We start from the raw sequence: 27,947 nt of genomic DNA, 5'->3' as shown, positions 1-27,947 counted from the left end.
GACAAAATATGAACCCCCTTGTCGAAGGTGATTATTAACCTGTTAAAACCTTTGTTTTTATAGCAGCAGTACAGTAAAAGTTCCAAGAGGAAAAAAAACCACAGACAACATGCATTCCATTAACTGCACTGGTGTTCTTTTTTTAATATTTTGTAGAAATATTAACCTTCATTAGGAGAAAACATGACCCAACAGTGTTTCCATCCAGCTTGAAGATGAAATGTTGACAACGATCAAAGGGGGTGCATGTGAATGTGGTGATAGCTGACCGTGACCCAGAAATAAAACATCCCTTCTTAAAAAAAATAAAATAAAATGAATGATGAATTGGAACAGTATTTGCAAAAAAGAAAAGACGACCTGAACAAACTGACGTTCATGTCGAATGATTCATTATGGCAGTTGTGTTAATTACAAAGAATAAAGAGGTTAAACATAATTTTAGCTTGGCACAATATCGGTTCTAGTACTGAAATGTCAACAGTGGAAAAAAAAAAAAAGTGGTCAGAACAGACAAGAAAATAGAACAGACTGAAGGAAGCAAATTTGCCCCAATTTCTCCTCTATAAATAAGAACATTACTTGGAAAAGAACCTCCTTCCTGTTAACTAGACAACTACACGTGTGTAATAAAAGCTTATAACCAACATCTTTGATTTGATTAGATAAATTAAATGGCAAGAGAATACATATAAATATAGAGAGGGGAACATAGTGCTCCAGTCTATCTTCATATCAAGAATAACATCTTCAGTTTGCATCCATGCAGATTTCTGTGGTCCAAAATATTCATGGAAAAACATGGGATTAAAGGAGTGCTACTAGATACAAGGGGAAGTCAAACATTCAAGTATTAAATGCTAGTGTAAACAAATCTATCTGTAGTACAGTACATCACTATTGTAGTGGGAATATTACACGATCATCATCATCATCATCAGTGCTGATATTGGTGTATGAGAAGAGATATTGGCGTTGGCTGTGATGTCTGTAGGATGTACCGATTCACTGTGTGTCCCATAGTAAACCATAAAAGTGAAATTTCTACGGCGCGCCATCTGGAATCCACAGTACTTTGCTCTGCTCCTGCTCCACGACGGTCGTGATCTGAGTGCAAATGTAGGCAACGCTGCCTCCTTGGACAACGCCTGTAACGCAGGGAGGGAATATTTACAGTGTTAATAATGGCTAAATTATTCATACACATGTTAACCAGAGGTCAAACGACTGTCGTGTTGTTAAATGAAGATCATCGGTTACTTGCTTGTTTAAAGGAGCACTGTTTCTTTAGAACTGCATGATCTGGTGTCGTGCAGCGGAATCAGAAACCATCTTTAACATATTCCTTGTCAATTATCAGGAAAAATGACTACCAAAAATCAGTTTCTTTAGATTTACATCTTTGGTGTTTTGGACAACACGAGCTTGTGCAGTTGGATAAACCATCTGACACCAATGCGCAGATTTGTAGGTGCTGATAATTAGAAATGACATCATTAGGGCTTGGTGCAGGACTTGTCCACTTACCTCTGTGTTACAAATAGATCTGTGATGCTGCATGTTCATCTCGAAAGCCCATCCCTATAACTGGCCTCTTTTATGGCCTCGTAAATCAGCTGGACAGCCTGGTGTCTCAGACAGCTCCTTGCTCCAGATACCAGAACATAAACTCTGATCTATTACAGACCACAGAGATGCTGCTCTGTCCCAAAAACCCAGCACTGCTACACACTCCCACTTTTTAAATGAAGATGACATTTTAGTACAATGAGTTCTTTCAAGTGGCTTTGCTTGGTGTGTTTTTGTGTGTCCGTGTTTTCCAGGGATGATCGATATTTAACTTTTCTATCTTTTGATTGTAATGACTCAGTAGGGCCAGTTCTTGTTTGTGTTGCCTATAAAACATCACGGCAGTTTTGCGGTGATGACCCCGCCCATGCTGAGGATGTACTATGAAGTAATGGAAAATGTTGTGACAGAACTGTGTAATGGAAAAAGTTCCCCTTGTGATCATTAGTAATGAAAATCTAAATGCATAATTGTTCCCAATACTTTGTCTACCTCAGTGTAGTTGAGAATGGAATCCTTTTGTTTGTGTCACTAATGTGATTTGGTGAACTGATCATTTTACATCACACCTAGTTTACAAAGTACTTTTATTCCCACGTTGGTGTTCATGACTGGAATGATACTTGAATTATTCACCACTCTTACTACCTCCAAGTCATCGCTGTATCTACACCAGCTTTTGAACATCACAGATCAAACTGAGTTACTTCCACTAACCTGTGAAGAAGCGGCAGAACTCCTGCTCTATTCTCTGTGCCGCCTCAAACTGCTCCTTGGAATGTTTCTGTGAGAGTTTATCCCGCAGGTACAGAGGATCCTTCTGCTCCCTGATGAGAAAACATCAAACACGCATTAGCATCCGACAACATCTTACACACGGATTCATAACATAGCACAATAATATCAGTAATGAAATTGCCCCCAAACATTCTTAACATCGTTATGATCTCCCTGTGTTTTATTAAAGCTGTTTGCTCTACTGACAACAACTCTATTTACTTTATTATCTCGTGACAAATGTTGGATTCTAATCACATCACAAACCTGAGATAAACACCTTCACACCTTGTTTATCTTAACTTGTCAATATGGTCTGAACCAATGGTTTAATTTGCACTGCAACAACTGCAATGTGGACTGTAGTGCAACAGCTAGTGATTAAGTATGAGTATTTATAATAAAAACTCATTGTGCATAAATTCCATTAAGGAAAACTAGATCAGAATGAATTATTTTTAGAACAAAACCTTAAAAATCCATTGAAGAAAATACCCAAGATGTATTAAAACTGACTAAAAAAAACTGTCATCATATACAAATGTTACCATGATTAAAAAGGTCCAAATCATTCAATCTATTGATAATTATCAATGCAATTAATTGTAAACATTTTGCAAAACTGAGACATTCTGTACAATTGTTACATTTCAGTGTTTTCATAAAGGCCTAAACTTTGTTATATTGATATTGAAGGAAAATTAGATCACCACATATGTTGCTATTGATTATCGGCCAGTCCCTACACACAGCAGTGAAAAATCTCTGCTCTATAAATCTTTCCAGCTCGCTGCGTCTCTCCACAGCGTTGAGCCCCTCACTCTCCATCCACTCCCATCTCTCCCTGACTCTCGGCACACAGTCTTGGTCAGATTGGTCTGCTCATGTCTCCCAGAGGACAAAAAAACCCATGAAAAAGCTCGAGCTTCTGTCTCACTGCAGCAGGCAGGCAGTGGGAGGTGTGTTTGTGGCAGCCACTGTGGACGGGGGCACAGATTGGTTTAACCACCCACACCATGAAACAGAGCCACAGACCCTGCAAGCTCTCCCTGGACAGCTGGCACTCAGCTGATGACAGCAGAGGCTTAGCGAGAATCAATCTCCATCATGTTTTCCTGCTGCACCACTTGTGGGAGTGGGGTTAGTCCGTGTGTGTGTGTGTGTGGCGGAGAGAGAATGTCCTTTATTTGTTTGTGTTTATAAAAGTACCTTCAGCAGATTCAGTCTTGAAAAGAAATGGCAGAGAAATCTTTGGAAAAGCATGAGGAGGAGGCGGCGGCTGTGTTTTCTGAGCTAATGACACTGATCAAATCAGGCTCATCAATTAGCTTTGGTTGTGTATGATTATGAAAGCAGCAAGAAATCTCTACATCAATTTCCTGGCTGACTGTTTGATCAAAGACAATTGACGGAGTAATAAAGAATCATATTTCCTGACCAGGAAAAGCCAAACACAGCAAGCTCGTCATGTCGTCAGGCAAGAAATATAAAAAACCCAAAAAAAACATACATAATGAATATTGTCAAAAACATATGGGATTACTCACTTTATCTGCTTGGCATTTTTGTAGCGAATGAATATGACGATTGGGTAGATGTGAACGCTGTGAAGACGCTCGATGGCGTGAGGAGCAATGTCTAGTAAACAGTGACAGTCCTGTGTGAGAGAGGAAATAGCAAAACACTGCATGAGGAATGGAGGATGGTTCAAGCATCAAAAAATACCTTGAATAAGTTAATATTTTTGCGTACTTTTTTGCAAAAAAGCATCCAGAGCTGGACAATCGGAGGAATTTACCTTCTCTGTGATTTCCTTTATCGAGGCAACAGTTGTCACATCAAAATGGCCGCTCCTCCTTTTGTAGTCGATGAACACACAGTCCTTTACTCCTCGCTCTATTGCCTGCTGGGAGGCCTTCATAATCTCTGCAAGTAAAATGTATATCAATTTATTTGCCTTCTACTTGTTGGATTACGTGGCTTTCTCCTCGCTTGCAGTCCAACATGGTTGATTTCACATCCTTGAATAAATGGGCTGTGATCACAGACTTATTATTTGAACTCACCAGGCAGACAGCGACAGAACTTTGAAGGAGCCTCCTTCACTAACATGTCCTTACTGGCCTCCACTAATGGTCCCAAGACCAGCACGGGTCTGGGGAACGAGCTCTCCACCTTCTGAACCCGCTGGTACATCAGGCTCCCCCCATCTGAGCAGCAAACACAGGAAGAATGTATTCCTACTTGAGACATGAATTTCTATTTCCTGGAAGAGTTTCTGTTGAGCATTTTATAACCAAACTTTCATACCTGAGCATGTACTTGCACTGTGACAGTGAGTTACTTAAATACAGTAATGAAAATACTGCACATTTGGAGTTTATCATACAATTTTACAATTTAATTTATTTCTAATGGTATGGATTTCACTGTATGAGACTGACATTTCTGACAAATTAGCAAAACTCTTGTTTTCTTTTAAGATGTCAACACCATACTGGAGACAGAATAATCTCAACCTTTTCCAATAACTAACTTTACATTAGAAACTTAAGTATAGGACACTACGATAAATGAGTTTACTCGCTTTGCATTTCTTACCCTCTGCGATGGGTAAAGAATCTGTGCTTATGGCGTCCAGAGCCATCAGATCCTTCCCGTCCTTGGATCCACTGCGTTTGTGTTTCAGCCTCCGACGGAAGAAGGACCTCCGTGCGGCAGCAGACATTGTCTTGTTGGCGCCATTATCGTCTTTCATATCAGCCATGCTGTGTCTCCTGCAGAACTCCTGGTCCATCCTGCACGTTCACATGAACTCAACTGTCATCCTGGTGGTGCTCCTTCACATTAATAACCTCCACGTGTTAAAGAAAACTAAAGGAGTATTTAAAACTTACATGTATTTACTTGGGATCTGCCCTCGTCCTAGCTTATGTGCATTCTCATCAAGTTGCCAGGCCATCCAGTAGCCGAAATTTCCATTAGGCAGCGTATCTTCAACAAACAGGATGTCGTCTTTCTTAAAGCTGAGCTCCTGCTCTGACTCAGCCACCCTCTCATAAAGTGCTCTGACACAAGAGATAAATTATGAGAAATAAATAAAGAGAAGGACATACAGACAAATTAACAATCAAAACTTTTACAACTTATAACTTCACTCTCACTTTCACACAAATCAGTTTTATATTATCTTACATTGCCAAATGATTTGTGAATATGACGATACTTGATTTATGTACTTGTGTTGTACATGTTTTCAGGTTCAGGCTTTTCTAAAAGCTACAAAAAAACAAAGCAAAAGCAGTAAATATTTTAGGTACCGTATAAAAAATGCATCTCCGGGGGTTTCTTTGATCGCAGCGAGGTTGTCCACACAGTTCTGGACCTTGCAGGTGATTGTTTCAGCTGGTTTCAACATTTCCAAGTAAGCCTCCTCTTTAGTTTTATTCTTCATGCTGACGCCATTGTACTGTTTAAAAAACACCGTTTACACAATTGAGGTTGGCAGCCAACACAAAGTGACTCATCGGTTTCAGTAAAAACCAACAATTACACTGAAGGTCTTAATTTGTACTTCACAGTTTTAGTCTTTATGATGTTAACAAATCTGCTCAAACACATTTCTAGAGCAATGGGAACATGTAACTTAAGTTCTGTCACAATAAAATAATCATGGATTAAAGTGATTGGCCAACAAACACTGTGTGTGGGTGTTACCTCGAGTAGCAGGTCTCCAGGCAGCAGGCCATCAGGACACTTAGCCGGGCTGTCGTCATCCAGACTCTCCACAAAGATGCCATACAGGTTCCCCCCACAGATCTGCACTCCCAGCTCCACTTGGACCTTCTTCAGCCTCACCAGCCGAGGCTCTGTGGCCCTGCACGAACTTGAACCAGGAAGTCTGAGGAAAAACATTGTGGTGATGAGAGTGAAATGGCAACCTCTTTCTTGGGTTTTCATATCTGGTTGAAATTCAAAATTCAAATACTGCCTATAGTGTTGAGAGTTCTACCTGAAAGAGCTGAGAGGGCTGGTGGCGGGAGTTGTCTGTTTGGATGGCGGCGTCATGGTGCCCTCATCGTGTTCGCTCAAGGTATCCACGGCACAGGAATTGTCCGGGGTGGTGGCTCCACTGGTTTGGGGTGTTGGTTGGTTGCTAATGGACTCCATCCGAGAGCTGTGAAGAACAGTGGCTCAGTCAGGAATGTTTGGTTTCTCTCATTGTTTACATTTTTTTGATTGATCTTAGTGACACAGTCCACATATGAGGTGTTCAAAAAGTATGTAAATGTATGCAGCAGAACTTTTTTTTTTCATTTTTCTCAAACAGTACAAAAAAACAACTCCATAATGTCCTGCATCGCCAGATTTGTTTGCCAGATGGTTCATTAAATGATGTAAAATTCATGACCTCAGTCTGTGTAAATAATTGTCGTGCTCTTCCAGGCTGTCATTACCCTGAACGAGAGTGGTTGCCCAGTTGAAACATGTGAGGATTATACTGAGCCAGAATGGTGACAGTGTCACACTGCTGCCCAATCACCAGTCGGGCCTGCTGCTCGTTGGCATTGCGAAGGTTGATTCCATTAAACTGGAAACAGCATTTGATTCATTAGAAAACATGGACAAATGATAAACCACAGGTAGATGCATTTAGTGGAATCGTTGTGGCTGCTGTACCTCGAGGAGCTGATCTCCATACGTTAAATGAACCTGGTGTGCGATACTGCCTGCAGTCACTTTGGACACAAATACACCGCCGTTTTCTCCACTCACGATGGAGATGCCCAACGGTTCGGCGCCTTTCTGTATGGTCACACTGCGAGGCTCCTCCAGGTATGGCCTTCACGGGGGGGAAAACAAGGGACATTTTGTACATATGTTGGCAACAATGATGATACTTGGAAGAATACATCATGCATTTTCAAAGGATATAAACTTTTCAGAACAAACTGTAAAAGGAGGTAGTGCTGCTGCCTGCTTTTCAGTGTTAAAATTCAATGCAGCTCCCTGGACAGTGATTTGCACTTCACAAATTATTTAAATCAAAGCTGCTGCTATAAAAAGGGCTGAAGGAGACGCGGGAATTCTGTGAGGCATGCCAATTGCTATTCGACCCAACTCAGTCATGCAATCATACAAAATTCGGACCACTGCTGATAATAAAGGCTTAAATGAATTTATAATTGAATTTATAATTGCACGTCGTACTGAAGCACTACAACAGTATTTCAGGTGGTGCATACACTGTGGGGTACAGACAGCACAGGACAAACCTCAGGCTTCTTAAAGAGAAGGACTTGGGCTCTACCGCCAGTCCAAGTCTGACAGAGGAAGTGTTATAAGAGACACATCTGAGAACAAGATTAGAGAGGAAAGAGATCATACACAGTCACCCAAACGAGGAGAGAGATTTCAGGTTATAATGAACAGCAGAAGAAGGAACAGGATGAGGACAACGTGACGGATGAGTCATGAGTACGAGATGGAAGCTCACAGCTTTGTTTACTGCTTTGCAAGCATTTAATCACAATGAACCAGACAGACGCACAGACAAATGGTGGAAAACACCGTCATGTTCTGCTGAATGATGGCAGTGTAACGACCGGGACGTGAGGCTGGCCTTACACATCTTTCCTCCTGTCACCGACCAGAGCGGGGCTGACTGATATCCTGGGCTGGGTGGAGATGGAGCTTTGTGATGGGCTGCTGGTGAAAGACGTTGTCTCCAGGTTGACAGGGGACATTGGAGGTGTAGGGCTGCTGCACTCTGAATGTGTAAGAGAGCCTGGAAGTGAGAAGGGTATAAGTTCAGAATGGCGGCTTACTGCGGCAACATTACCTGCCAAAAATCGACTGTACCTCTGTCCGATCCAGTGGAGCGAGGATAACGTGTAGGAGGGATCTTTATCCGTTCTGCCCTAAACTGTAGAGTGCTTAAGGAGCCTAAAGAAAGTCAACACAGGGTCAGTTTCACTTGATATTGTGTGAGCTGCGCTGATTAATTACCTCAACGTAAATGTTAATTAGTCCCCGTCATCACCTGAGCTCAGTCAGAGAGATCACGTTGCATCTCGAGTCTAAACACTCATTAAATATGCGTCCTCCGCTGTGTGATACACAGTATCGCACATATCTTGTTTCCACACACAACTGTGTTGTCAAACAATTGGACGATGGCTTGGTTAACGTAACCCCAGCAAATCCTCGTAAACGGGTATTTTTAAATATACATTTCATTATTTCAAACTGGAAGATTGGAAGTCAGCCACAACTGATGCTGAGGCAACAGTTTGTACATGAACTCATGAGGCAACTGTAACATGACAAAATTGGGGAAATCCCTCATGCCTGACATGTTGATAGCAATATATCCTCAAAATAATATCCCACTACACAGTACAATGTTTTTAGGTCATCATAAGTAACCAGGACATTTGGATAAACATATTATTCAAGAGAAAAAGCACCATAGTGGGATAAAATATGATGTGAATGATTATGAGAAACTTAAAATTCCATACGTACCCAGTCTTGCACTGGAAGGCAGGGAGTTGGTGTTGTGAGTCGGCTGGCTGCACTTTATGTCAGTCGATTCTCCAGCACGCTTGTGGCTGAGGTCCAGGCTGAGGCGACATTGATGCTGGGGGCTAAAAATAGAGGTGAAGGTCTCACTAAGTCACTGAATGGTCAATTATTCAACTCGGAGCGAGATACAACTTGGTGCACACCACCTTCCCATGAGATTTAGAGCACAGTAAATATTTTTGTTTAATATTTAATTCAAAGATATTCAATATACACTTGTATGAAACTGAATATTTAGTACTTTTCATTTAAGAAACTAGTAACACACTATTTGATTTCCACCTTGTGTGTGGATGCTGGTGAACTCCTGAACTTGGAGCTGGAGGACAGTTATTGTTCTGGATCTCATGGCTCCAGGCGGTGTAGACTGGGTTCCTCATCACAGCCGTCACAGCCGGACATGGGGCTAAACCTCTCTGTGCCGAGTCTGGAAAAAAAAAAAGACAAGATGTTAGCATTTCTATAGATGTCAAACGTAAATGAATCATGAATAATTCATTGGTTCACTTGATGAGAGGACCTACGTGCTGCAATGCTGCTGTAGCTGGGAGGTGCAAAGGGCACGCTGTACCGATTAGTTCTCATAGGAGAAAAGCGCAACAGGTCCACTGGCTCTGGTGAGTACTCATCGTTAGAGAAACTTTGTACCTGCAAAAGACAATCAGAGTCAAAGGCTGCAACTGACCATTTGCCATTTGTCCACTGACAATTACACTTCCTGTTCAGAAAACATTTAGTGAAGAAGAGGACTAGAGTATGTGACTTAGGACTTGCATTTATCTAAAAGGTTAATACGATATCAATGTCTCATTTACCTGCATAGGGACAGGAATGTGCAATGGAGTCACATTTCTCCGCAGTGCCGGAGCTGATTTTGGTCGATACCTCCTCTTTTCCTGGCCCTCTATTCTGTGCCGACTTTTCTCGTCCTCTGCAGGTTTCTTGGCTGTGCTCTTAGTTTCTGTTGGAGGTGCGTCGCTGTAATAGAAGTGGTTCCCTGTCTCTTCCTTATCCTGCGGGCCTGTAGCTTGAGCAGGGGACGCGGGGGGAGTGCCGGTGGTGATCGTAGAGTCCGATGCAGAGCTGTTCTGATGCCGATGTTTGTACCTGAACGAGTCACTTCTGGCAGGTGGGGTGGGAGGAGTCTGAGCGGACTCGGATATTGAGCTCTGAGGCGAGTGCTTAGGTAACTGGGAAACGGACATGTAGTCCAGTTTTGGGGACGGCTCGGGTCTCCTGAAAGCAGTCACATCAAAGATGGACTTCCTCTGTTTGGGTTTTTTGTAGATGGAAAGTTGTGCATATTCAGGAATCGAAGCGCCCGCTATCACTTTGGGCCATGTGCCTCCACCTGGCTTGCCTGGTGAGTTCTGTCCTTGGTCCCTAGCCATCTGAGAAGAGCTGCAGTCAGGGAGTGCAGGGGTGAAGGTGAGGGGACGGTGGTGAATCTCCTGCCTCCTGTAGCAGAAGTCTGGGTGGGGTTCTGAGGGGGTGTGCGACGTGGAAAGGGAGCGGGAGTGCAGAGAGTTGTTGGAAAAGGCCTTGTGGTGAGAATGGGTACTGCTGCTGCTGCTGTCTTGAGAGTCACCTGTGTCCTTTCCTCTGCAGTCCAGGTCACAGTTGCATGTGTCAGTTTGTGTGGAACAGTTGTGCTTGGAGTTCCTGCAGTTCCTTGCGTGAACCTCACACGTCTGCAGCCGAGAGACCTTCTCCGTGTCTTTCAAACTTTCCAATAAACTCTGACCAGAGCAGCTCTGTGGGAGGAACTGTTGAGAAAGAGAGGTACATAAAGAAATTCAAGAATACAGCAAACAAAGTGTTGTTGCTATAAGAAATTCACCTTCATGAGGGAGATGCTCAGAGAATCGCGGCAGTTTCTCAGCAGAGACTCGCATTCAGTGAGTGACTTGTTATCAAGAGCAATTCCATTGATCTGTCGAGAAAGTCAAATTTCAAACTACAGCTTGAAAAACATGACAATCACACAGCCTAAATTCACTTGTAAACCATGGACAATCATTTGAGAGATGTAATAAATTTGCATGTGAATTAGAAAATGGCCTTGTCCCATTTCCACACTGCATTAAGGACAACAAGAGGCTTGTTGCAGCTCTTGAGTGCAGCCTCTGTGGATTTAACCCTAACCCCACAGTGGTGGAGAAGCTACTTTTTTGTGAACAATTTTGTTAAATGCTGATTGGTTGTGATACAGTAGACGTTACACAGTAACCTGTCTACATTTTACAATGTCTACATAACCTGTAGACATTAGTTGATTTAAAAAAAAAAAAAAGACATCATTTGCCAATCTGGCAATTGCTTCATGGTCGTGATTTCTCCACCACGGCTGTGAAGGTACCACAGGTGGGCCCTTATTTTAGTTTTGTAATTGAGCTTCAAAAAACATAATATTAATGACCAATTAGAAAATAGATAGCAGATAATGGACACTTGATGAATCATTTATGTGGAGCCCTTTGTTTTGTCCTCTCGATATGCAGAGGTCTGATTTAAGTTAATAATTTATGTCTGTTTGGAGTAAACTTGATCCTATAGTCTTGCATGTAGATCAAAGTTGTGATTTAAGGTTTGGGTGAGCCTCAGAAGATTTTCAGAATTTAAAATGGGCTGCATTGTCGAAGACTTGCACTTGCTATTCATAAAAAGGACTGTAACACGCCTCGTTTGAAGTGAAAGGTCTGGAGAGCAAAGGGCACTAGATGATAGTGTCGATGCCCAATAGTGTTGCAGCGTTTTGAATAGTCAAAACCTAACTAGATTTTCAGGCATCATACTCACAGCTAAAAGTCTGTCCCCGACAGTGAGAGTGCCGTCACGTGTCGCTGGACTGCCTGGAGCCAACGTTGCAACAAACACTCCACCTTCCAGGCCTATGCCACTATCTGAAAGACAAGACCGAGAGAATCAGAAATCATACACACAAGTCATCTAGGATATCACTAGTTGCTTATTTACAGCATTGATTTTTATTCTTTTTAACTTCAAGATGACCTTTGTGTCCAGCCAGGTTAATCTGGATTGGAGTGACAATGCGTCCCCCGAGTGACTTTCTCCTGCGGACCACCATGTTGATCACTCCCTCTCCACTCAGCACCGCTTTGATCACCTGCTTCCTGTCCTTATTGGTCAGGTCCACGTCATTAATTTTCAACAGCCAATCATTAACCCTGCACAGAGAGAATAGAATAGATGATTGCAGACTCAAACGCATAAAGATTCATACAATAAATACGATTAAAGAGTATATTCTATGGTTAAGTACATGGAACTGTTGGAACTAGAATCAAAACTAAAACAACACTGATTAAAAAATAAAACACTTTCCAAACAATTTGATTTACCAGATGTAGTAAGGCAGTGAGACCTTTACCTTAATCTTCCTTCAGCAATACTTCCTTTATCCACCTTACTGACAAATATGCCACAGTCTCCTGGTAAATATGGATCATTTATCCCTTCAGCTATATCAAACCCAAGTGCTTTCAAATCCATGTCCTGGCAAAAAGAAAAGGTTTCATTGTACATTTAATTTATTCAAAGATGAGTCAATTTACTGAATATGAAATATAGAGATCAGAGTGGCTCTTACTCTGTGCTTCTCAAATTCAACAACTTCCGTCTCCCACTCCATTGAGTCTGTGTCAATGGCTGAATCATGTGAACTATGAGCCATTAACTGACGAAACCTTGCCTCTTCTTCCAACTGGTCCTCCATCTTTTCTCTACGGGAAACAAAACAAGAGACTATTAAAGGCTGTTACGTTCAAATCACTTTAGGAGTAGTCTGAACTTTCTCCACTGGGTGTCACCAAAGTTCTGGTTAGAAATCCCAAGACCCCCCAAACAAGAGGATCACAGATGACCTCACACAGGGAACTTTGAGAATAAATCTACATTTTTAACTTAAATATAGTGCAGAATGGCATAAGCCTGACAAGATGTTTTGAAAAAGAAAAACAGTGGGGGAATGACTCACTTCAGTTCTTTGAGTTCTCGCACAGCGTCATTCTTCTGTTTCCTCATGTCATCCAGATTCCTCAGAGCATCTGCCAGATCACTCACAGCTCTGTCCCTCTCTCGCCTCAGGTTGTCACATAGTGTGCTGACAGATTAAAGCATTTTCATAGAATGTAAACAAATCTATTTCAGTCACCGACTCTCTTTAGTAACATGCAGCATATTCAAATAGCAACCAGTTGTAATTGGGAAGCAGTTTCTACCGAATGCTCTCCCTCTCTGCCACGATCTTGTCCCTCTCCTGAAAGGCCCAGTCACGTCGACACTTGGCGACCTCGGCCTCCTGCAGCGCCTCCTTTAGCTCCTGAGAAATGGCCTCGCACTGTTTCCTCAGCACCTCTATCTCCTTGTTGGCTCGCTCCATGTCCATAGTGGCAGAGTCTTGTTTCTGCAGGAGTTGAAGTGTATTAGTAAGATGAGGAACATCAGTGTTGGAGTATGTGGGCAGAACAATGCTTTCAATTGAATTGACATTATAATGAACAAGGGAATTCTCATATTTGATGATCAAAACAATTGCCTGTCAAGACCTGGAACAATAACTCACCATGTTTGCAAATCAAATACATATATTCCCGGTGGATTACTTTATATGTAATTCTTTGAGATTACGTCCACTGTATGTTGTAATTTGGCAGATATAAACTCTCTTCTGGTTTGGTGTGTGTGTGTGTTAATCCTTCAAATCCATTGATGTATTGCTTATACTTGGTTTCCAGGATGGTTTTTAATTTTCCCACTTGTATATGTAGCTCCACATCCAATCAATTTCTGTCCTTTGCATCTCCCAATGCAGCCTGACGGCTTTACTAGATTAAAGAGGAGTTATATATCTTTCATCACATTTACCAGAATCAAATTTGAGCCATAATGTTTTGTAAAGATAGTTTGAGGTGAAACGGTCAAATGTAGTTCTAATGGAAAGTCTACTTTGATATTTGCAGCACATGTTCTCTATTTCTCTCTCTAGAATACTGCACAGATTGTTAAGTGGAGTGACGGCATTAATTAAGTCCGTAACTATATTGATTCCATTAGACGTTAGTGCAATATTGCTCAGGTTAATTATTCGTTTCTGATGCAGCAGTTTTTTTTTTTCCCGCCTCACACTTCAATGTCAAAGAGCCTTTTCACTGTAATTGCTGCTAATTTTCTAATGCCTGCATGTCAGGATTTCCATCACAATTAGTCTAACAATCACACATTTCTCAATAGAATCCATGTGTGGAAACGTGCCAGCTGCTGAAAAAACATTCACTACGAGATGGGAGGAGAGGATTATTGTAAAAGGAATAAATCAATCCCTCCATTTGTAATGACAAATCTCCCATCTGTCTGGCTACCTGTCTGGCCTGGTAATACTCTCGCAGCAGCTGGTCCCTCTGAATGATGGCCTCTGTCCTCTCCTTGCGGGCCACGTCTCTTTCCTCACGCACCGTCTCGATGTCCTTGCAGGCCTGACTGAGCTCTTTCTGGGCCTCGGCCTTGTCCTTTACCTCGTGGCAGTATTTCTCCAGCAGCTCATTCTTTTCACAGATGGCCCGGTCCCTGTCCACCAGAGCTGATGCCAACTCCTTCACGAAAACAAAGCAACAGAGGGGAATATAAATCAAAATTGGATACACATATCGTTCTAAATGTAACATTTCACTGTGACGCATAAAAATTATATACGGTATAGTACTGCACAAAATAAAGCAAATGCTGTAAAGTAAGAATGCTTATGCACATATCAATTAAATGCCAAGTGAGCTAACAGAAGAAAAATCCAAATCAAATCAATATTTGGTGTGACCACCCTTTGCCTTCAAAACAGCATCGATTCTTATTGGTACACTCTCACAAAGTTGATTTTGTGGGATTATAGTCTCACAAAGTTGATTTTGTGGGATTATAGTCAGGTGTATGATTAACCAATTACATCCAACAGGGGCCAATGATCCTTTTCATACAAAGGTTAGAACACAGTAACAGAAGCAAGTGTGTAGGAGGCTTTAAACTGGGTGAGGAACAGCCACACTCTGCTACCAAGGTGAGGTTACGCCAGAGTTTCATGTCACAGGTCATTTTACTACATCGCCAAGGTCTCGCCCTCTCACTGGGGTTTCTGTCAAAAGCTGTGTGCAAGTGTACTTAGAAGAATTGATGCCGTTTTGAAGGCAATAAAGTCTGTATATTACTAAAAACAAATAGTGACAGCAGTAGCCCTAACCCATAACCAGCTGGAGTCGATACAATCAGTCAGTCATTGGGTTTACTTGGTCACTCATTGCTAACTTTAAAGCAATGTTCCGGAGTTGTATGTGCTTTACAAATATCATTCTCAGCGTAACATGGTGGACCTGTTCCAGCAGTTACCTGTCGGAGAGCCTCCAGCTCCTCGTTGGCCACCCGCCTCTCTGAAGAAGTGTTCTTCAGCTTGGCTTCTGCCAACTCCAGCCCGGTGTGAAGTCTGTCCACTTCTTTGATCACTTGGTCTCGCTCGCTCATGATCAAACGGTACTCGCTGATCACAGAGTCTCGTTCATCCTTGTATTTTTCACAATCCTTCACCGCCTTGAGCTGCTGGGTCTTGAGCCGCGTCGCCTCGGACTGCAGCCGCTCCATCTCCCGCTGCAGCTCCTTGTTCTGGGAAGCGGCCTTGGACAGTTCCTGATGTGTGCTGTCAAACCTGGACCGGATAGAAAAAAAGCAGTGTGTTTTTCTCTAAAGTTTCACCCCTTGAAGATATTTGTGTTTGGTAAAAGAAAATATGCTAATAGAGGAAAAGTTCAAATGGTGAAAGCAAGTGCTCATGTGCAAAGCTTCATCTGCCTTAGATTAAGAATGTTTTATGTTCTGCACAGATTTGACCTTGGCAGTGAACACGAGTACAGAGTTTGGTAGCAAAGTTTTCTGTAGCTGCTTTTAATCCTTACACTTTGTTTTAATGTGTCCGACGATTTAATGATTCCCAGCTTTACCTTCTTATAGAGGAGGAGTACTGCTGCTGATAGTGGATGGCTGCATCTCTCTGCTTCAGCAGCATGTCCAGTTGCTTCTGGAGACGGTGATTCTCCTCCTCTGCCTGGTCCAGGCGACTCAGGTCTGCATTGTGACTGGCAGTTTTCTCGTTATAGCGCTTCCTCAGAGCCTCGTAGTCGCCCTTTGTGGCCTCCAACTTGTCGACAGCTGTGTCGTACAACTTGTTGAGGACATCGGACGACCCTTCTCTCATCACCTGGAAAGGACATACTCTCAGTGACTTGCTGAACGAGATGCATAGAGACATGGCTTGTTCGGTGGGGCATTTGAAAACATGTTCAAAATGACATTTGAAGTGACTTATTTAACTAAACTCAGATCTCGACGTCTTTACTTAAGAGCTTATGTTGTGTTTATGAGCAATCATTTAAAGGTTAGCAGGCATGTCACTGTGTGCTGAGTTGGCAGGACAGAGCAGCAAGACACATTCTGTACAGTGAGGAGCTCTACTCGAATGCACAAACGAAATAACTGTGTTTTGCAGAGAAATAACTCTCTTAAATCTTGCTACAGATAAAAATGTGAGAAAAGGGGGATTACATGCTTATAAAAACTTTCACACTAATGGTGTTTGATACCAAACTCTGCTGTAAAATCTATCATTTGGATCAAAACCACCTGAAACAGGGAGCCTCCGTCTGCTTTTAATCAAGACAGTGCAGGTTGCCTGTGGTTCAAACATTAACAGAACCAGACTGTGTGACAGCTGACATGTGACATTCATTAACTGAACTACTCGTACATTTTCTTGATACATGTGCTGATCACAGGAACATCCAGATGAGAAACTTCTCTGTTGTGTATCACGTCCCTCTCAAGTTTCCCTCTGGACTGACACTGGAAAGTAGTTTACCTCATGATGAAACAAACCCTGGACAGTGAAGCATGAATCCTTGTTACCAAACCGCCATGAAAGATGTTCCCCATGGCTATGTGAGGTATTGCTAACATGTAATGATGATTACACAATATGTCAGATGGCGTAATGGTAAGAAACACAGTTTAAGTCATTTGTCTGATTTGAAAGCATGCTTCGATTGATGGAGACATTGTCTGTCCAAGCCCATTTTTCTGAATCGTGTCTAGTTGTCTTCTTGGAAGTAATGATCACAGAGAGAAACATAAACCAGTTTAGGTCTCGAGTGTAATTCATTATAGACCAGATTGAATGGTTCATATTAATAACTTCAAGTGTCTTGCGTCTGACTTCCACTCGTGCAGTGCCCGTACCTTTTATCTTGCATTTCTCATCCCGACAACTTTAAAGTCATGCAATTAACGGGCAGATGGTTCTTGTATTTACAGACCAGATAGTGCAGTACCTGTTAAATGTGTGTGTGTGTGTTTGAATGGTCACTGTTGCTATTACACACAACAAAACGTCTGTTTATGATTTTCATATATTAAACATAAATGCAGATATTAAAATAATTCAGTTGGCACTGTGTGAGATGCTTTCTTTTTTAAGTGATGTATGTCACATTTATATGGATAACTTATTTATTATCCTAACAACATTAAAGTTGGCACTGCACACACTGGTGCCCTTAGTAAGTCACCTACCAAGTTTGAAGCCTGCCAAGCGAACAGTTGAACAGTTACGTGATTAACAGACGGACTTTCCTTGCATTTGTAGATAGATGTGAACACGACTGCCCTCAGAAACGGCACGTATGCACACATTTGATACCTTTTTGCATGCGTCCTTAACAACAACTCTGTCTTGAAGAGGGAGAGCATGAAAGCAGAGGCCATTTATTTTAGATACCTGCTGGTGCAGCATCCTCATATCAGCCACCTCTCTTTGGTCTTCATCGTGCAGCCTCCTCAGCTCCTCACAGGCCTGCTTCACGTGGTTGTGCTCCCTGACCAGCTGGATATTGTCCTGTCTCACTGCCTCCAGCTCGTCTTTCATTTGGGCGTGCTCGCTCACCTGGCGGCTGTGCAGCGTGCTGGGGAGACACCACAAGTGCTATCAGACCACGGGCACTGCCAGCCCCCCCACCCCCCCCCCCCCCGCTTAAAATCAGCTGTCTCACATTTAGGCATAATGATTGACGACTGAATAATATTCATTGAATAATAAAAGATAAAATGGTTAATGGAGGCAATGTCTCGCATCACAGAAGCTGGAGCCAGTGAATACTTTTAAAAATCACTGCTGATGATGTCGAGCAGTAGTTAAATACTACAAATTGACATGGTTTCACACTCCTTTGTTCTCTGCAAATTGTGTCAGATGCTCCGTTTAAGTACACGTCAGCCACTTTGTACAAGTAAACTTCAATCAATCCAAACAGAAAACTTTGAACTCATTAAGGGTTATAAAAAGGCTCAATAAATAACCCTTACTCAGTAGCTACTTAGTATGTATTCAAATAATCTTAACATAGTAAAATAGTTATTGTATCATGTCAATAGTTACACTTACAGCCTATTTTTTCCAGTTCTTCATGTAATTTTAGGCAGATATAAACAATCTTTTTATAAAACTGAATCACTGTGGCCACAAAACTCGCTCCATGACGGCTGAGTGCTGTGTGTGCCTGCGACCTATTGATCCAGTGCAATTCATACGTCAGCCATGAACGTCAACTCCCATTCACACAGGATGGTGTTTAGTGTCACTGGACAAGTGCAGAGGCAGACAGGACATAATAATAAATAGGGACTGTCTGATGTGCAAACAGGGCCCAGAGGGAGAGGCTTTAATACGGCAATAATCCTTCATCTGTCTGTTTGCATTTGGACCAGATGTTGGTTCCCTACACTTTGGAGACGGTATGGCATCATTAAATCAGACAAATGGACGAGCCTCCCCTTCATGTCAACTCAGCACAGCTTATTTCACAGCAAATGTTCTGTTCATAGCATTATCCTCATGGCACAGATGTCGATTGCAGAGTATGCTTTTGCATGAACTAGAAGTAATACAGTTTTCAGTCACGACCTTTTGGTCTGAAAAGATGACTCTGGATTTATGCTACTACTAACAATCAGTAAGATGAAATTGATTAAGGGATGCAAGGATTTTTTTTTGTTGATGGCTTAACTCATCTGTGTTTGGACTAGTATAAAGGCTTCATCCCTATACACACACAAAAAATCTACTCTGCAATCTGCTGTGAATATGTCAACTGAATCCCAGCAAAAAACCCCAGAGGCTGTGCACAAATGCACACAACACAAATATAGCGGCTATTAAAACATTTACAAAAGGCCCTGTAGTAAGCTTTTCACTTACTGGTAGAAGTCTGCTTTCTTTACAGCCTCCTCACACCTCTTCAAAGTGCTGCTATGCTGGTTCTGCAGGGATTGCAGGTCTGCCATCGCCTTCATGCACTGCAGCTTCAGGCGCTCATAGTCATGACCTGCTTTTGAGTTTGGTCTGTTTTAAAGCAAGAGGAAAACAGAGAGAAAAGACATGAAATTAAGTTTTGATATTGGGAGTATGAACGGGACAGACGGACATAATTAAAAATGTACATTTTACCAGTTGAGCACATTTAGAAACAATGTTTTATCTTAGTTTTTTAAAAGCTGAACAAGGCAAAATGCCTGTATTTAAGGAGTGCAGGTACACACATCAACGTTAATAATTATTTAATTCAGAACAGAACAGAACCTGCAGTCATCAAAAGTGGTTCCAGGCGAAGAGAGAGCCAGACGTTTGCGCAGTTCATCCCTCTCGCGGGTCACATGTCTGAGCTGGAATAGGACCGTCTCCATCTTCTCGTTCACTGCGTGGCTGTCCAGGTGGACGGGCGGCGGGGAGGAGGCTTGAGCAGGTGTACCTGTGGGAATCAGCATGTCACTTGTGGCATGTGCCATTCATGAAGTTCATATGGTGGAGGGGTAGAGATGCAGCTCAGCCTTTTACATCAAAGTGTATATAACTAGGGTATCCCCACTGATTTCTGATATTTATATATTTTACAGGAAGAAAATACCTTCATTATCTTTGGTTCAAATCATTGCTTACCTTTTTATAGCTGAAATGTGTTTAATATTCAACCTTATATTTCATAAATAATTAACCTCAGTTCTTGTGAAAATACCACACAGAAATCCCTGATACAAATCAACATTTCTCTTTCAGTGGCATGGACCAGTCAAATCCTCTCTCCCTCTAGAAAATGACTACACTGACCGTGTGTGTGTGTGTGTGTGTGTGTGTGTGTGTGTTGAGGGGGGTCTAAATCCTTTTCACATCTGTGTAATCACTTGCATGTGCTCAGTCTAAACAGGCAGCGACCAAATGACTGACAAACCAATGACTTGTTTATCGAACTGTGATTGGCTACTTAGAAACTTTGAAGGTTTTATTTCGGGGGGGGGGTTCTTCTACACCTGAACACCACCACCACCACCACGAGCATGACACTCACCTAAGCTGCTCAGAGAGCTGCTGCTTTCAGAGTCCGACGGCATAGTGGACAGGACACTGTAAGTGGACCCTGCATGGAGAACAAAAACATTAAAGTCAGCTTTGAGTGTACTCGACCATGTCTGCATTATAGTTGGACGATTATCTCCAGCATTGTATGCTACATCAAGGCTCTGCAGCTTGGATTACATTCTGAGGCCTTTGCTGAAAAAAGGCCAGCTGCCGGCATAATAAGGTGGGACTTTCCCCAACTTGGGATGACTGGCCTGTGGGCTGACAGCAGAGTGAGGCTAATTATTAGTTGGTCAGGGAGCTTGAATACTGACTAGCCAGGGCCCCAAAGAGGCTGAAGCCTCAGAGCTTCTCCTTTTATCTTCTCTGACAACACATCACACAGTCCCCCCTGTGAAAGCCCCAGCATCTTTTATAGCCTACAGTGATCCATAATTAACTGTACAGAGAGGAAGCCTCAGTACAACTCTTAGTATTGTTGAAAACATAGTTGTTAGTTGAAAACTAATGGAAAGTCATCTTTTGAAGAGAGGCACAACTGTTTAAAGAACTTTATGAACAATAAAGCCACCATGTGGCATCTCTGTGTATGTTCCATCATCATGTTTCGGTCAGAATGTCACTTTCTCTGCTGCAGAGGTTTACAAAAAGTACCACACTTTGCTATACAACAGAATACTGAGGAAGAGTGTTTAACTATCGCTCAAGTTCATTATGCTTTTTGGGACTCTGAAGAACACTTCTGTTTGCCAGTGTTGCCTTTGCTGCCACTCATGAGCAGGACTGTGTCGATTAATTGATTATTATTCAATTGATAAATTAATTACAACTATTTTGATCGAATAATCGGTTTAAGCATATTTTTTTTATATATATATAATTGGGACTGTTTGATTTTTCAGCTTCCTAAATGTAAATATGTTCTGGGTTCTTTGCTTCATATAACAAATAAATAATTAAAAACTGAATCATTTTGGATGTGGACATTTTCTTATATTCTGTGGACCAAAGAACAACATAAAATAATCAGTAAATTCATTAAAGAAAATTACAAAAAAAGTATAAATTTTTTCAATACAAGCAGATAATGGTTTAATCTGGAACATAACCCCACAGACAGTCCATCATCCTGTCAATCTGATGTACTCAGGTTGTCCCAGCAAGTCCTCATATCCCTTCATTAACCATGATGGTGATTTGTTGAATTGTCAGAATTCTCCTGACTAAACACTGTCCCATTAAATGCAAGCTTTCACATAGTTTTCCTGCAAGTGTGTCACACATAAAGGACTTTTAATCATCTTTGACGTGTGCAACACAAATCTTGAACAAACGGACACTAATTTGACTGTGTGATGAGCAGCTTGTAGTTCGGTAAAATCAGCAACTTCCATCTCTAGCACTGAATTCAGAGCAGGAGCATGACAAACGATTCTATTTACGCATGTCCCAGTGCCCTAAATCAATCCCTGGTTGGCTGAGTTCCCACCAGCGAAAGGAGACCATGAGTTTGATTAAGACTGGAAGGAGCCCAGTGAACATGGCTCACCCCTCTTTTTCCCAGCAAAGTACTGAAAGAAAAAAAAGACTGATGTGCCTCAGGAACCGTGGCATCCCATGGATCAAGCTCTCTTTGTTCTCGCTCTAGCTTAAGTTTCCCATGACTCTGTTTGAGCAAAGAGTGTCTCAATGGGCAAGGTTCAGTGTGTCATAGCTCACTCACTTTTCTGCTCCGTGAAAGTCATGTGACTTGGAACCTCGCTGTGGTCTGACCCTCACCACTCAAGTTTCTCATTTAGTTTGATTTCTTTGCTACAGTCGGAGCCACTCAGTCCGCTGAAGACATTTTCAGATTTACCTAAAACTTTCATGAGAACAAGATGGGGAAAGAGGGCAAACTGTAGTATACTTAAATCTGCAGATGAACATTGTTTTGTTTTAGGATCGTGAAGAACAGCATCAACAATGCATCCTGATATCACCAGAGATTACTTTCGCAAACACAATATATTCCATAATCTCAGGGGGGAAGTGATGTTCATTTTGATTTTTTAAACCAGTACCTACAGTTAAATACTGTATTAAAATGTGACGTCTGAATTTAGTAAACTCACAAAATGCACGTTCTAAGAGTTTCACAAATAGGTCCCCATAAAACATTTATAAAAAAAAGAATTTCTTGAATTGTTTGCATCCATATTCACCTGTTGGTATTTCCCCCCTGTGAAAATGTCAATAGAGTACCATTAATATCAAAACAATTTACATCCATTTTCTACCACTTTATCCTCCACATGAGGGTCACCTCATCCAAATTTGGCCAAGCTGTTACTTGGTTCATCCTAAAGTTATGGATTTTCTTACATTTAGCAGTTCAATTATTTAATTATTTATTATCTCTTGTTAGGAATATTCCTGGTAGCCAAATTCATCTAAGTAGATTAAGAAAAATGTGGAAATTGAGCATTTTACCCTTCTCCTGATCAAGATCAGTCTTATTTTACAGTGGCACAGACGAGCCATGTAAGCCATAAAGCTCCCTTGTGATATGCTCTGTCTTCATGTAACTGTTCTTTTAAACAGAAAATAATCAGTCAACAAAAGATCTCTACTGTCAAGTCCTGAACCTACAGTAATGAAACAACTATATAATATGATTATTGATTTAAAAAAAAAGTGAGTATACCCTCTGTGATAAACATATACACAGTCAAAACACTATATTACAAAATATGACCACCACAGTCAAAGTTCTATAGCTCTGTGATCATTTTAATGGCTTCACTTAACTCACTTGTTGACTTTTGATTTCAATGGTTGAGGTTAACTGAGGAAGCCCTCACTCATTAACATCTCTTTAATTTCAAAAGCTGTTCTATTTATCCATGAATTGCCCTGGGGGATTCTGGGTGACTGGGGAGGAATATGATCAGGCTGTTGACAGTGTATATTATTTAAAAACTGCCTGTAACAAGCTACTGTTTTCGTGGGGAAAGGCCCTTCTTTTGGCTGTGCAGTGGAGGAACCTGTCCGCCCAGTAGCAAAAAGCAGCTCAGCCCATAAGTGTCCCATGTGACTGACTACCAACAAGGAGCTGCAGACTCCACCAAACTGCTAAAACCAGCTGAGTGTATGTTCATGTACAAATCTATTTTGCAGGAGAAAGTATATTCGGGCTCCATTTTCCACTTGCACAATTGTGAAATGCAGCAGAAAAATAAAAAAGATGAGAGATATGAGCTCCCTCATCCACTTCCACGTCTCTTATAAATAATGAGGGCAGAATAAATGCATAATTAACACCTCTACATTAAGCTCAGAGTGTGGCACGATAGCTGACCGTGAGCAAATTCACTACAGGTGCTGAGCAAGGACCATTTTAAAAAAAAAAAAGTATAAGCATGACCACTGCTGAATATTACGTTTATACACTATGAAAAAGTATAGGTTGACTTCTTAAAGTGATGGGAAGTATGTCAGCACACAGGAGCAGCTCAACCTCATTTGACACTGAATGCATGCCAGAGAGGAGTAAAGACTGAGATATGAGCCATCTTATCAGTGTATCATCTACAAACAGCAGTTTGTTTTGTTTGCATGGGACCAAACAGTCGAGTAGAATACACAAGGACAAACAAAAAGGCCCAGCCATAGAATTTGTGAAGAGTTAAAATTATTAATAACAATGAATATGAAGTGTATAAACCTGCCTTACCATTTTTATGTCACAGAAGAAAAAACCCTCATTCTGATGTTGCTGTTAAAAACATGCATGATACTGATCATCATTATTTTCTGTCATTCATCAATCAACTCATTCCTTGCATGTGAGGATTTTAGATGACAATAATGTAGTTGCAGCTTGGGAGCTCCACAGTGACAACATCAATTTGTGATGAGCATTTGCAATATTTTATGATATTTTACTGACCAAAAACGGATGAAAGCTGTTAATATTGTACCAAGACACAAAGGAAACCAACATGTTTCATTCTCCTCTTTGTACTCAATGCACAATACTCTGGAAACCAGAGTCAGTTGCTGCACTGTGTGCATTAACACACATTTAATTCATCACTCACTTCCCTCTTGTACTTAACTTTGACAGTGGGTTATTGATTCTCCCCTCACAAATACACGCAGCTCTGCTTGCCACGACATTGATTGTTTGAGTCAGTTTTAGGTCCATTAAATACTTTCACAAAACGCAACAGCAGGCTATGCTTTTAGTGAAACTGCAAAAGAAAGAAGCACAGTTAAGGGAGTGAGTGTGTGTACGATTTCTTCTGGAATAAACCTTCCTAATGTCCTAATGAGACAGAACCTCATTTCTGAGGCCCTGGCGGAGCTTAGCACTAAGATGTAAAATGTGGTTAGGTTAAGATTAGCTTTATGCTGCACTGCTTGGTTATGGATAAGGTTAGGGATCTGATAATTCTGTCTGAATGGATGGTAGTCAATCCAGTGTCCCGATCAGCTGTGCAAACCTGTGTGTGAGAGACATCTTGATTGTGACAAATTTTGACGATTATTTCTGTAATCGATTAATCTGCTGATTACTTTCTCAATTCATCGAGTAATCGTTTGGTCCATAAAATGTCAGAGAACGTTAGAAAACAAAGATCAGTGTTTGTCAAACCTGGAAATGATGTTCTCAAATGTCTTGAAACCAGAAAATATTCACATTTAAGAAGCTAAAACAATCAGAAATTCTCGTTCTAATAACGGAAAAGCTTCAAACCGATTCATCGATTATCAAAATAGTTGACGATTATCGAGTGATTGTTTCAGCTCCAGCTCAGGCCCATTTGTGTTGGTTCTTTCACACATTTAAAGGGGCTTTTCCAAAAGTTAAAGACCAAGTGTGCATGAATTAGTGACATCTAACGATGACACTGCAGATTGTAGCAAACAGAGGACCCCTCCACTCGCCCATCCCTTTCCCAAGGGTGATAATAAATTAAAAGTGTCTTACTAGAAAGTTGCATAAGCGTAATAACCTCACGCTACAGAACTACGGTGGTCTCCAAATCGCGAAATGCGCACCCTGGCTTTTTTGTCCATTTGAGCCACTGTGGGAACATGATCTGCACAAGATGGTGGCTGCTATAAAGTAAGGCCCTTACCAACCAAATGATTTTCATTATTTAATTATACAGTAATGCAAACATAATTATAGGTAATGTATCCAGTGTCTGCCAGTAAACTTCCCAAACTGTAACACACTCGATCTTTAGGACAATGTTTTAGGGTGAGGTTAAAGGCTGGGGACTGGCATGTTATCAAGTCAGTTCGTGTTAGGGGCTGGGGAATCGATTCAACTCCGTGTGTCCTCACAACTATAGAAGTGTGTGTGTGTGTTTGAGTGTGTACGTGCGTGTAAATAAGCATCAGGTCCCATGATTGTGCAGCTCTCCCACTCTCCCACTCTCTCTCTAAAGTTGCTCAAGGGAAAAACCGTGCCCTCCATGAAACTGTCATATGCTCATTACTCCTAATGGTAGTTGGATCATTATCAGAACAGTATTGAAACCAGATTGGAAAGCATCACTATCAACATATAACACAGTTATAGACGTCCACGGTCTTTGCAGCACATGCTTGTCACAGATAAGTTCATTGTTTCTCACCAGTCGTGTGATCCACTGGTCCAGAACCATTCAGCAGCACCGAGTGCAGGTGAGGGTGGGTCGTCTCCAGAGCCGAGCAAAACTCTGCGAAATGGTCTCTGTCCTTACTTAGGAGTATCTTTAGGAGGAGGTCCACTTTCTCGGAGTTGGAGGAGCAACTGTGTCCCAGCTCGTAGCGTTCAGACTGGCTGAGGGTCCCGCAGTGGACCAAAACATCCACCACCCGCTCCACGTCTGTTATCGACTCCACTAAGTTCTGGTAGCATTTCTCCAGCAACTCTTTATGCTTGGGCTCCATCTCTGTGCCTTCTCCGAGTCGCTCCCTCCTCCCACCTCCTCCTCCACCACCACCACCCTCCTTAGCTTTAACCAAACCAGCTTCGGGACAAATCCAGCGTCTTAATCTTCCTGGTCGTCAACTTCACTTCGGACTACAGCCGCGGGGACTCCGCGGAACACTGCTGCTCGGCCCAGTTAGGACGGTTCTCAACCACAACTGAAGGATACACAAGAAGTAGCCATATTTGTTGCCCAAGGCTGTTGACTGCACGGAGATGACAACACATTTTCCTCAACCCAGCTCCTGCTCCGTACTCCTCCCGGGAAAGAAGAAGACGAAGAAGAAAAAAAACTCGACGTATCTGCCACTTTCACCCCCGCTCTGCAAACGCTACACACGTCCAAGGCACACACGTCCTAAAACCAAGTTCTCCCTACATCATGAAAAGTGTAAAAACTCTTGAGGAGCTTCCTCTGCAGGACTACAAACTCCGCCATGTCGCCCCGAGTCCCAGCAGCTGTAGCTCTGCCAGTAACACTTCCGTGCCATAGACATTTAAGGTAAATGTGGGCGGGGCTTTGTTCCCAGACGCACCTGGCTCCCCTGCTTTATGCTCATGACGAAACATGTTGTTGTTGTTCTTTAAAACTATTTCCAAACAAGTTTTTCGGTGCACAGCTCTGTCTCCGACATTTTTGATTAAAGTTAACTTGCTGCTTAAAGGTGCAGTGTGTGACATTTTACGGGGTCTGTTGGCAGAAATTGAATGTTCTATCCTGTTTATATGAGAATATAATCACTTCAAAATAAAAGTGTAGCCTTAAAATACACCTTACAAGTACTTTAGGCAAGTTTTCTTTTTAATTACGCAAAAAAAACAATAAATGAAATCTCTTATTACATTATTATTATTATTATTATTACAATGTTATAATGGAAGTGAAGTAATATTATGGGTTAGGGTTACAGTAATTATTAATAGCTTGGTAATAACAATGGGAATCATGTGTGAGACGTAAGAGGGGTTGAACTTAAACTACTGTGTAATATGGTAATTATTAGTTTTGATTCACAAACATTGATGGCAGCAGACAGCAATTCTCATTAATAACCTATTACTTGAACACTGCTATAGAAATAACATGGTAACATAATTATAGGTAATATAACGATGCATGTCCTCACAACTATATAGAAGTGTGTGCGTGTGTAAATAAGCATCAGGTCCCATGATTGTGCTGCTCTCCCACTCTCTCTCTCTAAAGTTGCTCAAGGGAAAAGTCATGAAACTGTCATCTGGTCATTACTCCTAATGGTAGTTGGATCATTTTCAGAACAGTATTGAAATCAGGTTGGATCATATCCGTTACTATCAACATATAACAAAGCTACAGATGTTCAGTCTTTACAGTCTTACCAGTTGTTATTACTATAATAAAAAAGGATAATACTGTAATATCAGCTGATTTTTGTATTGTTATTGCTAAGCTGGAAATTGCATCAGAAATAGGATGCTATTGCCATAATATCACCTACAAATGATTACCCTTCTTTTATTTTACTATGTTGTTATTCTACCATATTGCAAAGTGTTGCCTGTTAGCGCTCATGCATTGTGCGTCTTGTATTATTTTATTCATTC

At 41.5% G+C, this 27,947-nt stretch overlaps 1 protein-coding gene across 2 annotated transcripts; it reads right to left on the bottom strand.

Annotated features, from left to right (window-relative positions):
• Positions 1-114: 114 nt before the first annotated feature.
• On the bottom strand, positions 115-27,023 carry LOC131448326 (disks large homolog 5-like). Of its 2 annotated transcripts, none has more exons than XM_058620687.1 (33): positions 26,026-27,023; positions 20,385-20,453; positions 19,622-19,775; positions 19,241-19,384; positions 17,765-17,948; positions 15,936-16,192; positions 15,331-15,643; positions 14,316-14,546; positions 13,176-13,360; positions 12,932-13,057; positions 12,545-12,677; positions 12,326-12,450; positions 11,947-12,122; positions 11,734-11,837; positions 10,775-10,867; positions 9,750-10,700; positions 9,459-9,582; positions 9,217-9,361; positions 8,875-8,996; positions 8,209-8,292; positions 7,975-8,134; positions 7,027-7,189; positions 6,804-6,937; positions 6,359-6,523; positions 6,064-6,247; positions 5,667-5,815; positions 5,244-5,414; positions 4,948-5,144; positions 4,413-4,556; positions 4,145-4,272; positions 3,894-4,003; positions 2,287-2,396; positions 115-1,148 (listed from the first exon to the last, which is right to left on the bottom strand). In XM_058620687.1, the coding sequence occupies exons 1-33, from the start codon at positions 26,321-26,323 to the stop codon at positions 1,045-1,047; spliced, it is 5,937 nt and encodes a 1,978-aa protein (XP_058476670.1). In that variant the 5' UTR covers positions 26,324-27,023; the 3' UTR covers positions 115-1,044. The 2 variants fall into 2 exon arrangements, with proteins under 2 accessions (XP_058476670.1, XP_058476668.1); XM_058620685.1 differs by having other exon boundaries at positions 19,622-19,790; positions 26,026-27,022.
• Positions 27,024-27,947: the final 924 nt, after the last annotated feature.

Source organism: Solea solea, chromosome 21 (genome assembly GCF_958295425.1).
Source record: "Solea solea chromosome 21, fSolSol10.1, whole genome shotgun sequence".
Classification (NCBI taxonomy): Eukaryota; Metazoa; Chordata; class Actinopteri; order Pleuronectiformes; family Soleidae; genus Solea; species Solea solea.
Note: the sequence above shows the minus strand (reverse complement) of the source record. Positions and strands in the feature narration are given on the sequence as shown.